The sequence below is a fragment of the Rhynchophorus ferrugineus genome, unplaced genomic scaffold (assembly GCF_030347505.1).
Source record: "Rhynchophorus ferrugineus isolate W39M unplaced genomic scaffold, kcgeb_rfMv2 rfM2, whole genome shotgun sequence".
NCBI classification, from domain to species: domain Eukaryota; kingdom Metazoa; phylum Arthropoda; class Insecta; order Coleoptera; family Curculionidae; genus Rhynchophorus; species Rhynchophorus ferrugineus.
In genome coordinates this window covers 35189584-35204078 of record NW_027472581.1, presented here as the reverse complement: position 1 = coordinate 35204078, position 14495 = coordinate 35189584, and the positions used below count along the sequence as shown (strand labels likewise).

Genomic DNA, 14495 nt, shown 5'->3' with positions numbered 1-14495 from the left:
TAGTTAATTGAACTTCTCATTGTGTAAGTTATTTTTAATTATGGATGATTTTGTCCATATTTCCACTTACTGAAACGCCAGGAGGTCCTAACATTCCTTGAGGACCCGGAGGTCCTACTGGACCAGCAGGTCCAGGTTGGCCTGGGGTACCTGGTTGACCTACTGGGCCTGGATGACCTTTGCTTCCAGGGGCTCCTTCGGATCCGGGTATTCCTGGAGGTCCTGCTAGACCAGGTACTCCTCTTGGTCCCGAAAATCCTCTAGGACCCTGTTAAAGCACGTTGCGTTAGCGGGTTAATTAATGTTGTTGTGTTGGACATACATACCATTTCGCCGGGTTGACCTGGAGGACCTGGGGGTCCATCTTCTCCTTGCATTCCATCGTGACCGGGCATGCCCATCTCCCCTTGAGCTCCCGGTAAGCCTCTGTCGCCTTTATCTCCCGGTAGACCGGGTAATCCGATTAGACCCTGTTCTCCTTTGGCACCTGGGGGACCTGAAATCAAATGGATAAGTGGTTATGAGAATGAAATATTGTTTTTCTAATTAAATTGAATATTTAAGTTGATTTTGTACCAGTAAGTCCTCTTTCGCCATCTCTGCCTGCTGGTCCTCTACGTCCTTGTCGTCCTGGTATTCCTTGTTGACCTCTTGGTCCTCTAGGTCCCTATAATCATATATAATGAATTATAAATTTTTAAAAATATTTTTAGAGAGAGTTTTCTTACAATTTTTGTATATAATTTGGTAATGGTTAATTTCTCTAGCGTAATTTAACTATGTAGTTCTTAATTTATATTCATTTAAAAAACTAAGAATATGTTTTCAGATTGACAACATATATGAGTGTCTAATAACTTATTTACATTAAACTTATTGTTTTATACCTACTTATATTAATTCTAATTTACTTTATTATATTTTATTTCTTCTAATTTAAACTACATATTTAGCTACGGTGTTACATAACATAACAGCCTTATGTGTTTTAATTTTTTTGACTTGAAAATTGCGTCTCAGCGCAAAAACGCAACTAACTTATGAATATTGTCGTTTCATAGACTTATTATGCTTTTTGACATTAATTATCAAGACAAGGTACTTGTGAGATAAGCCAACTTGGGTATAACAACAACTAGAGATTAGTTCGTTTACAATTTACAATATATTGTCAGATTTAGCTCAGAAAAATGTTTTCTTGAAATTATGTATTCAATCAATAACTTGTATCCAATAAAATCCAGCTAAAGATTTTTTCTTTTATCTTTTTGAAAACTGGTGATATGATAAACATTTTTAGGGCAATGTCAATTCTGATTGGCACCCAACCATTGGTTTATCGCAAATTATTGATGAAAAAAGGAAAATCAGGAAGGGATCGCCAGCCCCTAATAATTTGTATTTAATAAATTCCTTTTACTTGAAGGTCAAAACTACATTTTCTGGATGTTACTTCTCATTGACAAAAGTCGATAAGTTCAGAAACTGTGTTTGCCGATTGAATTCTTTTTAAGCTTTCAAATACTTTTATTTATTTATTTTCTTGGATGTTATGCATAGAATATGATTTTGATGAATATGATTTTAATCCACTTAAAATTGTTTTTATCTAAACTTGTTGAAAGTTTAAAATGCTTAGCACGTACCGTTCAAGTTTCAAGTTATGCCAATCGACTACTTTTTGATTTATGTGAACACAAATATATTCATATATATATATATATATATATATATATATATATATATATATATATATATAAACCCTCGGAGAGGTTTAATGGAACTTCCAGACATTGCCTTAAAAAGAATTACATTTTTAAAGGCCTACAATAAAATCAAGGAAGATAAATTATTTGAATTTGTGTATCTTGATGAAACTTGGATATTTCAAAATGGTTTATTGGGGCACTCTTGGCAAGACAGTAACAAAAAAGTGTAAAGACAACAAAAACTGATGGAAAAAGGTAAAAGTTAAATAGCATTCGATTAGGTTTTGTTGGTCATTATATTTATCAATAATTAATTGCAGATATATTATTATTCAAGTAGGAAATAAGAATGGCTTTATTCCTGCGTGAAAGATTTGTGTGCGCAGATATGATTGTAATTGTTCAGAATTAAAAATTAGCATTAGGTTAGAATGTATGAGAGAATGAATATTAACTGTTTTGTAGATATGGTAAATGTGTTAGACTGAATTCAGTGATTAATTTTATGAAGAATAGTGTACACAGATAGTAGCGGAAGAAATAAAATATACAGTGATACCAAAATGACTTGACAAGTAAATACACCATCAAAGAAAACAAGAACTAAACGTAAAAAGGTAAATATGCCCTCGAATGAAAGCAAAATACATTACTTTGATATATAATCATTAATTAGAGAGATTAGGGGGATACCACTATATAAAAAAACGCGCCTAGAAACTCCACCTCATGGGTGGTGTGGAAAAGAGTTGAATGTAAATAAAACAACTCTAACCTACAAACTATTATATCTGTGTTCTTAATTGTAGTTTTGATATTAATAAATTAATTAATTTTTAATTGAACATTTTTGTTCAATTATTTTTAGATTAGAATTTTCTTGTATGTTAAAGCCAAACTGAACTCAGAGTTGATGCGGCAACCTTGCGATGTTTTGACGTTACAAATTTCCATGACGCATATATAAAAAAACTTTGAATAGATGACAGTATGATCGTGTTTTTTAAGTCATTTTTTTGGTTCGTTTAAATTGATATGTCTTGACCCGCGAACAAATTGATATTTAGCCGACTTGGTTGGCGCAGTGGTAAAGGCGACAGGACGGTCCTCCTACTGTTGCGATAGTCGCGGGTCCTAATCCTGCAGTGGCATGATCGTAAATTTATGTATATGATTGTTTAATATTTGTGATTGTCCTAGGCAAGAGTATAAAATCCAACAAGGAAAATGATCCCAATCATGCCAGTAACCAGGCTGGGTAAGACCGGATATCTTCTGGGATCATTTCTAAGTTGGTCACTTGCCAGTAGGTAGGCTTAATGCCGACGACCGTGTTTCGGAGCCCACGTTAAACTGTAGGTCCAGTCCAGATAAATTCCCGTTGGTAAAAAGGAGACTTTAGAATATATATAAAACAATATTTATTTATTTTATAGCCACCTTACTATGGCCCATACACTGGCTCATTCAATGGTTCATACTATTGTTTGTTTTTTTTTATTGGCATTGTTTCACTTCTGCAGGAACAAATCAGTTTAAAAGTAAGACTTAAAACTATAGATGATCTTGAGCAACAAACCAAACATATAACTGAACAAATTCGGTCAGCTGCAAAAGATGCTACCCCAATAGCAAGAGAGAAATCAGAATATGAAGTACTTTACCCCCTCGAAATTAGAGAAATGATAAAAGAAAGGCGAAAAGCTAGAAGAGTATGGCACAGGACCAGAAATGCTGCTGACAAAACTACGTTTAATAGAATTAGTAATCAAACGAATCAAAAGATCAAAGAGTATAAACAGAATTGCTTTCAAAAGTATTTAAGTGAATTAAGGCCACAAGCGGACAAAGATTATTCACTATGGAAAGTAAGTCGAAGATTTAAAAGACCAATTATTCGAGTACCGCCAATTAAAAATGATCGAAATGAATGGGTTCGACGCGACAATGAAAAAGCTGAATTGTTCGCAGAATATTTAGCTAACATTTTTCGGCCTAATGATATAGAATCTACCATGGATACAACCCCTATTTATCAACCCGATGTAGATCTAAATTTAATTTCTCCACTGGAAGTTGCCACTGAAATTGATAACCTGAATCCTAAAAAGGCACCTGGTATAGATGACATTTCACCTGGATTATTGAAAGAGCTGCCACAAAAAGCAATCATTATGTTGACATATATATTTAATGCCTGTTTAAGGCTGAAGCATGTCCCGGAATGCTTTAAAGTTGCACAAATAATTATGCTCAAAAAACCTGACAAACCTGCAGAACAAGTCGAATCTTACAGGTCTATTTCGCTACTACCTGCAATATCAAAGCTATTTGAGAAGTTGATATATAAACGTGTTAAACATTTGGTAACAATATCAGATTTCCAGTTTGGTTTTCGAAATCACCATTCAACTATCGATCAAGTGCACAGAGTAACTGCGGCTATTGAAAGAGCGTTTGAAGAAAAGAAATACTGCCCTGCAATATTCCTGGATGTCTCACAAGCTTTTGATCGGGTTTGGCATTTGGGATTAATCTGTAAGATTAGCACATTGTTACCGCGTAACTATTGTCAATTGCTGGAGTCATATTTATTCGGAAGAAAATTTAGAGTATCGCACGAAAAGGCGTTCGCGACATTTAAAAATATCTCGGCTGGAGTTCCACAAGGTAGCGTCTTAGGACCTCTCCTGTACCTGCTCTACACTGCTGACATTCCAACAACAAAAGAAACACTTCTTGGAACCTTTGCTGATGACAGTTATTATGGCAAAAGATATATCTCTGCCTAGGGCAATAGAAAAAGTGCAAGTGGCAGTCAACAAAATCTACAAATCGACAAAAGATTGGAAAATTCAACTTAATAGCTCCAAATCTGTCCACGTTAATTTTGCATTAAGGCGAAATAATAAAAACTTAATTATATCACTCAATGGATGCCCGATTCCTCAAGCAGAATCAGCAAAATACCTTGGAATCCATCTTGACGGTAGATTAAATTGGAAGCATCACGTTAGACAAAAAGCAAAACAGATTAGAACCAAAATAAAACAACTGTACTGGTTAGTCGGAAGATACTCCCAACTTGATCTAAAATCAAAGAGGTTGATCTATAATACAATTATAAAGCCAATTTGGACCTATGGGGTGCAAATATGGGGTTGCACTAAATATTCAAATCAGTTAATCATACAGCGCTGTCAAAACAAGATTCTTCGATTGATTACCAATGCCTATCGCTATGTAACCAATGAAGAACTGCACGATGACCTGGAAATCAAATGGATTTGCGAAGTTGTGCAGGATTTCGCCTTGAAACACGAAAGAAGATTACTAAATCATTCTAACGTGGAAGCAATACAACTGCTGGACAGCGCACAGGATGTCAGGAGACTGAAACGAACAAAACCATACGAACTTGTGTGAACATTTAGTGTATATTGTTAGTGTAAACTATAGCTATAAGTTAATAATTAATAAATAATTATAATTTTATAATTGAGGAATACATACTGATGTATTTTCTCGTACTCGTCTTGCTTGTTAATTAATCCAAGCACATAGGAAAAGTAGTAATAAATTAATTGTAATAATAATAATTAAGATTGTACTAAGTGTATCTAATAAAGATGTTATAAAAAAAATTTACATATATTTTACCCAGTTCTTATCAACAAAAAAAGTGGAAATATTGCATATGTATTCAAATTGAACAATGTCAAAATTACATTGAAAGTAAATGTGACTATACTACACGAAGATTTCTAATGCAAAGGCATTCAATATTTGAATAGTACCAAATTGTATTGCCTTTTGAAAAGGTGCAGCAAATTTCAAAGAATCAATTAAATGTCTTCATAACAATATATGTTCTTTGTAGGTCACTATAATAGAAATTTCAATTAACCAATTAAATTATAAGTCAGCGCAGCAGCTAAAACTAAAGCTAAATCTTCCATTTCTGTTGGAATATCGGAGATAAAAAGTATAAAAAAGCCTTTTTGTTGAAATGCAGTATTCTGTAAAAAATTCAGATCAATCTATTGACTACTATTTGATTTCTACAGATAAACGGAAGCTGAATATTTATAGTCCTTCCAACTAAACAGTTAATACATGCCATCAATGTGTATCGCCAAATTCGGTTTGCAAAAACGTAAAAAAATTTAAAATTAAAAACGTTTTAAATTCGGAATGGATTTTTGCTTCTCATATTCCTAATTAGTATTACTCACACATTACTTAAAAAGAGACAGAATAAAGGGTGATGCGTACGAACCGAATGGGTCTATAATTCGAATAAAATAAAATCCCATTTGTGGTGGTATTGGTCGACACCTTTATCATATATCTGCAAAATTATTCAAAATATTAATAACAATAATCAGTGGTTATAAACCGGCAGACGTTCTTTTAGACCTTGTTTTGATATATTTTTACTACTAAACTATTGTTTAAAATTTGTAATAATTCTGATTAAAAATACCAAATTCATTAAATAGTCAGTCAGGAATTGATATTTGTGTAATTGTTTAGAATATACATCATCATTAGACAGATATAACAAATGCATTAGGAAAAATGTAATTATTAAATATAATTTTGTAAATTATATTTTTAACAGGAGAAACTTAGGAGATATTCAAATATATCAAAATGACTTAACGAGGAAACACAGGAACTAAATGTAAAAAGGTAAATATGCTCTATAATGAAGTTAAAATATATTACTTTGATATATAATTTTTAATTACTTTTTATTACATACATAAATTCACTTGGAACTCTATTTCATAGATGGCGTGTAAAAAAGTTAAATGTAAATATAATAAAGCAACCCTAACCTAAAAGTTATTGTGGCTGTTTAATAGTAGTTTAAATACTTCGATTATATATACATTAGATATACTATAATGTTAAAATAAATTGTATTGTATGTGATTTTCATTATTTTTTATTATTTACATTAGTATATTGTTATGTTGGAGTCAATATAAACCAAAACCATAATAAAGAAATTTAGAAGTGAAAATTATATGGAAATATCGGGTCCCACGTTTAAGCTTTTCGAAATCCCCGTTTCCTCGAAATGCAACAGCTATATGCATAAAAAAAACTAAATGGCTATATGTGTGCTTCTCTTTCGTTTGGCATCGATATTAATAATTCTAACCCAAACAGTTAACGGCCATTTTTAGGTGATATAATTTGTGTTGTTTATTTACGTCAAGTTTTTCGGTATGTGGTTATATATATTTGACAATTGCTTTAGATTATTCCGTGTATTTTAATTTATTAGTGTAATAAAAAGAAAACCTTATCGGGATCTCTTACGATTTCCTATGTAGGTCCAGGAAAGTTTGTAATCATTTTAAAGTTGAATACTATAGACCAAAATGTGGAAAGCTATGACTGAAACAAGATGTAATTCCTACCAGTAATTTAAATAGTAAGTATTTTATTAAATAGTAATGATTTATTGCATTGAAATAATTAAGCTATATTTATTGAGATTCTTTATCTTTACTACAAGACAAGGAAAATATGCCATCAATGGCAATATTATAATCACATAAGTTTTTTGAGGCTGATAGATATATAGGAGATTCTTCTACCCCAACGAGACCCAGAAGTAAGTACATAATAAGAAACTTATGTTTATTATTAGAGAGTGGAGGTTCTAACTTGAAATTTATATGTTCATTTACGGATAACTCAGCCTGTCCCATTAGCTTCGTTTCAGGTAGGATGAAAAACTAATGGCTTTATCCTTATTGAAATGCAGTGGCAGAGGATATAAACTGTTATCGAAGATATTCTGCTTGCCTTCTAGAAGAACATTAATGCAGATACTGAATAAGGTTGCTTTTTGTTGCTGGAGTAGTAACCTCTAATTTTGGTCATTCGTTCAGAAACTTGACTGTATACACTGAACTGCTGTCATATTTGATAAAATGTACCTCAATTTAGGTAGGTTGTTAATTTAGTTGATTCTAAAAAATAATACAACAGAACCATTAATGGTTATGTTATCTTATTTTAGTATTTGTTTTAGGTTTGTTTTAAATATTAGAGAAAAGACAATATCAGTGGATTACGTGTTTTGGGTAGTGGAGATATCTCTGTGATTATATCAATGTCTTTATGGTCAAGGAAAATTAATGCAATAGTAATATATCAATAAAATATATTTAAATATATTTATTTTTTAATTTTTCCAGTAAAATTAAAATATATTTTTTTAAACTCCCGCTAAACATTTTTAAATTTCCCGCCGTAACTACTCGGGGATTTCGAGTGTAAATTAGAACCAATTTTAACATAAGAGATGCGCTTCTAAGTTTTTTTATTCTATGATCAAAACTTAAATTTGATGCGTAAGATTGTAAATTTTGATGATGTGCATAGTCTATTTTATCGAAAGGAATTTTACCATATAATAAAATAAAATATTTTTTTTTCCCAAATAAATGGACTCTAGATTTTTTAAATATCTTCAACTGTCCTCGTTTTTTTAATCAAAACTCGAGTTGATACCTAAAGAAGACACAATAGTTAATTATTTAAATTTTATGATAAGTAAAATTGAGTCAACTTAAAGTACATTGACGAAACTTCCCGCTCTTGTAAATATTTTTTCGGTTTGGGCCTAATTAAAATTTCGACTTCCTGCTGGCCTTTTTGCCGAGCTTGTGTGGTGGTTGTGACAAACGAGGTCAGAATTGTTATTTCAAGTTAAATTTTAAGCGACAAAAATACAAATCATTTTATTGTAAGATGGTACACGTGTTTTTCTCAGATGGTGGGTGGAGGTTTCGCGTTCTTACGTAGAGGACGAACCAATCAACATACGATACAGACTTGTTTTAGTGTTGAACAGGGAACGGGGTTAGTTTTATGGAACTCTTAATGTTGCCATAAATTATACTTTTATATAGGCCATATATTTACGAATTTATATTATACAATAGCAGACTTGTTACTGTATATATTTTGTGATCTATCAATGTAACTGAAACACCGGTTCTAAGGGGAGAAATCTTCAAATAATACAGGGTGTTCTAAAGTTTACACAAAATTTGAAGTAAATAAAGAATACAGTTGTTTTTTAGATTGTAATTATATTACTGAATCACAATCTACATAGACTATGGCTATATATGTTATATTGCGATACTGATACGGCCCTGGCTATGGAGACTATGCATTTGGAAGGAATGAGGTAGTGTGTTTATGTTAAGACTGTATAGTGTGAGTGCGACGTCTAGACATAAGGGTTTAGTTTGTATTAGAATATATTTAAACTCTCAGTTTCATTTTGTACCGCCGTTCAACACGTCGCTAGTTCCTTCCGAAAAATAAAAACTTTTAGTTTTATCCTTCCATATTCCATAACTTGTATGGAATAACATATCAGGGAAATTGTCTCAGCTTTTGCTATCACGTACGTACTCTTTTGTCGACATGTTTAATACCCATCTTATATGAATGTTACTGAATTGATGTTTTGGATCTCCCCATTCAATGCTTGGGTTATTGTGGGTTTGCTGGTTTAGATCATTGGCTTTAGATAATCCCATAAAATGAAATCAGGTGATGTTGAACAACATGATTTAAAGAGATTAATTCTGATCACCGAAATGACAGAGCAATTATTGAATGCAATAATTTAATTCTTTACATGTCGTCCGTTTATGGTAAATAAATTTAATTGAAATAGACCGGTGTCTACGAGTGACATAGAGCGTTTAAGTCGGATTTAAGGGTTTGTCGAGAACATCGTTATGGACAACCTTTGACCACTTTAACTCGCGGAAATATCAAAGAAAATGTCAAGGAACATAGCATGTCTGTTAGACTCGTTTGAGTAAGATCTCTATTCGATTGGATTTTATTACTATATACAAAGTTCTTAAGAAAATAATTTCTATATGTAGTATAGAAATATATATACTTATATATACTTATATTTATATATATACTTATATTTTTTACGATTTATTTTATTTTTATTACGATTTATTTCGATACACTTGACCCAGCGATGCTCCAACTTCTTTAATCCGTCTGAAAAATACGTTATATCGAGATTAGCCAATTGGACCTTTGTGGCGGCGATGACCTCCTCATTTGGCTCAAATTTATGCCCGGCGAGTGACTTATCAAGTTCGGAAACAAAAAGAAGTCGCACGGGTCACATTTGGTTTTGGCGTTTGCGGAGGTGTGAGCTGGAGCGTTGTCATGGTAGAATAGAACTTTGTCGAATTAAATCGTTTTTTCTGCAATTCGGCGATTCCATGGTTTCTGGTGTACCAGTGGATCCATATTTCATCGATGGTCACGAAACGACGCAGAAACTCCTTCGCGTTGCTCTGAAACAGCGTCAAACACTGTTCAAAGCATGAAGCACTAAAGCGGTCTCGCTGTTGTTCTTATGCAAGCAAGTGAGCAAATGCGGCACTCATCGCAGGATATTGCGTACGTGGTCTTTTGAGATGCCTACTGTCACTGTTTCAGGTCTCTCGCGCACCTTCAATCGGCGGTCTGCCAATACGAGATCGTAGATTTTTGTCATGTTATCACCCGTGGCAGTCATTTTCGGGGCACTTGGGCCATGGCTCATCAAAAACCGACGTGCGACCTCTTTGAAACTCGTCAAACTAATTTTCGATGGTTACCATCGAAGGAGAAGACTCGTCGTAAGCGCTTTTTCATTTCGAATCACATACTAGCTCTTTTTCCATTTTTCTAGAATCCCCGGACACGCCCACTTCCATACGCGGCCAAAACAAGACTACGAGTTTGATTCGTCTACGAGAACGTACTTCAGAATAGTAAATTTCTCTTTCGATAATGGCGCTATCGGTCGGTGAAGCTAAGTACTTATTGGACCGGAATATATTTAAATTATTGGGAAGTATATACTAAATCCCTTAATTTAATTAGAACGCATGTAAGCGTTTTGAAGTAATTTTAGCAGACACAAACTATTTCTGTTACCTCTATTATTATTCAGAAAATACTACCGTAAACTTATTACGTCAAGTGAAGTAATTCAATAAATAATACCATTAATTATTTTCTTGGTTTGAATATTTTAAAGTCTCCTTTTTACCTCGAGGGTTTACCTGGAAAGGTTTATCGACTGGCCAGTGACTAACTTAGACACCATCCCAGAGGACATCCGGTCTTACCCAGCCTGGTTACTGGCGTGACTGAGATGGCTATTCCTTGACGGAAATTCTATTCTTGTCTAAAGACATTTACAATTATAATCACAGGCATAAAGTATATCCATTCCACAGCAGGATTCGAACGCGCGACTATCGCAACAGCAGGAGTCGACGTCGCAGAAGTCGTCAACGAAGCTGGCAATTTATTATTTATCCAATGCAATAAGTATCTCGTCAATTACAACTATTGTCTGCGTAATATCGATATAAATCGACCTGTTCAACTTGTTTAAATTTAAGTCAAAACTTACCGCTTCCCCTACTTCTCCTGGTTCTCCTTTTACGCCATCAGCTCCCGGTGGCCCTTGAGGACCAGGTAAACCTGTTAAACCCATCGGTCCGTCGACACCCCTCATTGACATCTACGAACAAATTAAATTGAAGCAGTTTAAATTATAGTTGTTAATGGTCTTGAGATAATTTACCATATGTTGAGCTAACATTTGCTGGAAAGCTTCCACGGCTTGATCAGGTCCTTTTTCGTTTCCTTGCTGATTGGTCTAGAAATAAACAATAATATAGTATAGAATCATGATATATCCTTGTTATACCTTAAATTTTGCCAATAATTAAGGGCATTAGTAGCAGGCGATACCTACCGGTATTAGAAAGACGTGTCCCGGAGGACCGGGAACACCGGAGACTCCATCGAAGCCTCTCCGGCCTGTATCACCTTTAGGCCCGATAGCACCAGGTGCCCCAGGTGGTCCAGGATATCCCCTAGGTCCTTGTGGTCCTCGATTAGGATTGACGTAGACAACATCTGGGATATTTGGCGAAGAATCGTATTCGCCACTGCCTGTGTCCAGGTCTGGAATCTGTAAAGTTATTGGATGTTAGTGTTAGATATTACAACTAATAACAGTTTATATTAAATTAAGAGTATATACTTCTTTGGTGCGGTCCGTTACTGGACTAAATGTGGTTATTTCAGATTGATTGAAATCAGGGCCAACTAAGTTTTTAGGCAGGTCATCGGTGTTGCCTAACAAAGACTCTTCGGGATTTTGTGGTCCGGATGCGACGAAGTAAAGGTCCTGTCCTGAAGCAGCCGTAGATCCTACCGAATTGGAAAGGAAGTGATTATATTCGAGTAGATTTTTAAAAATTAATATACAATAATTTATTGTTGAAACTGAAACGAATTTATTTAAAAATAATTAATCAAATGTCAGGTCATTTTTAGCAAGATTGTTGGCGTGTATCAAATGATTGTAAACCTAATCAAATCTGCCACTGGAAACATATTTTAGCTGGATACACAAAAAATATAATAGTTAAAAAGTACAGTCTCTCTATAAGTATATCTGCGATAATCCGAAGATGGCAGATATAACTCTGTAGATACGTCCGTAAATATATAATAGTTCCCTTAAGGACTAAAATTAAACAACCTAATCCAAATTATTGGTTAGAGAAACGTTAACATAAGATAACATAATATTGTTACACATGTCAGTATTTAAGTTTATTTAGTCCTACTGAATCCAAGTAGTCGTTCAATGGTTCCAAAATATAATGCCGCGTGCTAAATGCTTTTCACTATATATTTAATGAAGTGACACAGCGTGATATCCTTCTAGAACCCATAACGAGTATAATTAGTCTTAGTCTGTATACTTCCCAATAACTTGCACACGAGAGCAGTTATTGAAGTAACCTACATGTCTTGTGGATAATAACTATCCTAATAAATACTAATGTCTCATTAAATAGATCGCTGAATTACTAAGGACAATTAAAAACCTAGTTTGTTAATAGTTTAATGTTTGTGAAAGTTAATTTAGGTCAGATGTAGTTATAAACCAAGGAAAATGTTACGTTTTATTTTAGGTTGAAATAAAGATTTATATGTAACTCAACAAGTCTCAGATCTGACATTCAAATGACACGTGTCAAAGTTTAATAGCAAACTGGAGTTAAGTTTAAAAGTTATATGATTTCAGTGAAAGTACTTTCCCTATTTTTAAGGCAATGGACAAAAAACGATTGTCAAATTGAACGAATTGCACTTCGAATTACTTTGTCATGCATCTTATAATCTGGATCTGACTACTGTCTATTTGCAGATCTAAATAGAATACTTCAGTGAAAGGGTTATGGCTTAAATGAAAATTTGATTGTTGAAGTGATTGCGCTGAATTTAGGTAAAGCCTATTTGGAAATCAAATACAAATGGTACTACGAGAGAGGACTAAATGAGACTCCACAATTATGAGAGAGTCCTGGTAGTAGAATTGGTGGGAATGGCGCATGCGCAGTTGGCTGATATGGCTTCTATTTTATTAATAATAGTAATATTATTAAGGACCATAATATTAATTAAGGACGACAGAAGCTCGGGCTTTCAGTTAAATTTTATTTGATAAATCAGGAAGCTCAGAAATAATTCTGATGGATTTTTCGAACCGGTAATATTGTTTTCAATATATCAAGTTATTTATTTTATACGAACTTAAAAATTATTCATTAGGAGCCCACAGTTTAGCATTTCTTAGGCGATGGTGACCCAGGTGAGGTTTTTAGGTGATGAAATATTTTAAAGCCTGGTCGAGTGTTGTGGTGATCATAAATGGTGTTTTAAGTTACATAATTGGTTATAGACTAAATAGGTGGAAGTTTAAGATTGTGGAATCTACTATCGTTGCCCGCGCTATTAATACAATACTCCAAATACCAAAAATACATCCAGATAATGACTTGAAACGTAACCACAGCAATACTTTCCATCAATTAAATGTAAAAAGACAAATATGCTTTAATGAAAACACAACACATTACTTCATTGTTCATTGCTTGTCTAACTTATAAGAAGAAATTAAAAATAACTGAGGGGGCTATAATTAAGAATAGTTTATCCGGTCAAAGTCGTCCGGTTTTCAAACGTATGCAAAATTCTTCAAAACAATAGTGATATGAGGTTATAAACCGCTTAACGTTGTTTTAATGCTTTGTTTGTTTTGATAAATTTCGATGCTTATGTTATTAGTACTTTGATTGAAAATTCCGAAGCCAGATAGAACAGATGGCGTCTCTAATCAGTTATTTTGAACATGAACGAGATAATGGAGGACCCTCTTGCCAGTAAACTTTGTTAGAGAAGTAAGCATTTTTAATGTTAAATATTAATTTGCTGCGATTTCTATTGAAAATATTTTTGACGTGTTGCAGCTGCACTGAATATTAGTATGGACTCGGTCACTGAAATATCTCAAAAAATGAAAAATATAATCTTGAAATTACCGAGAAAAAACCATTCATACGAAGCGGGTGACGAATCAAGATCAGCTTCATGTTAGCTTTATCAGAGATTAAATATATGTAAATATATAATATATATTAAAATAAATTATATTTGATAACAGTATTTTTGTTTAATTATTTTATTTAGATTAGAATTTTGTTGAAACTCAAATTTGATACATTGCGACATATGTTCAAAACTTCTTTGGATGGGCTATATCTGACTGATACTATTGTTTGGTTATATTATTTATATCAATTAAATACTATTTTATTATGCAATTATAAATAACTAGTTGGTCTAGATAAT

General features: G+C 33.3%; 1 protein-coding gene across 2 annotated transcripts in view; it reads right to left on the bottom strand.

Annotated features, from left to right (window-relative positions):
- LOC143190712 (uncharacterized) overlaps positions 1–14495 on the bottom strand; it is a 54943-nt gene that overhangs the window by 8540 nt on the left and 31908 nt on the right. For both annotated transcript variants that reach the window (XM_076395215.1, XM_076395216.1), the window contains exons 11-17: positions 11833–12002; positions 11542–11760; positions 11368–11442; positions 11194–11304; positions 577–667; positions 327–496; positions 71–268 (exon numbers count right to left, since the gene is read on the bottom strand). In XM_076395215.1, the coding sequence (XP_076251330.1) occupies positions 71–268; positions 327–496; positions 577–667; positions 11194–11304; positions 11368–11442; positions 11542–11760; positions 11833–12002 (1034 nt within the window). The remainder of the gene's footprint in view (positions 1–70; positions 269–326; positions 497–576; positions 668–11193; positions 11305–11367; positions 11443–11541; positions 11761–11832; positions 12003–14495) is intronic.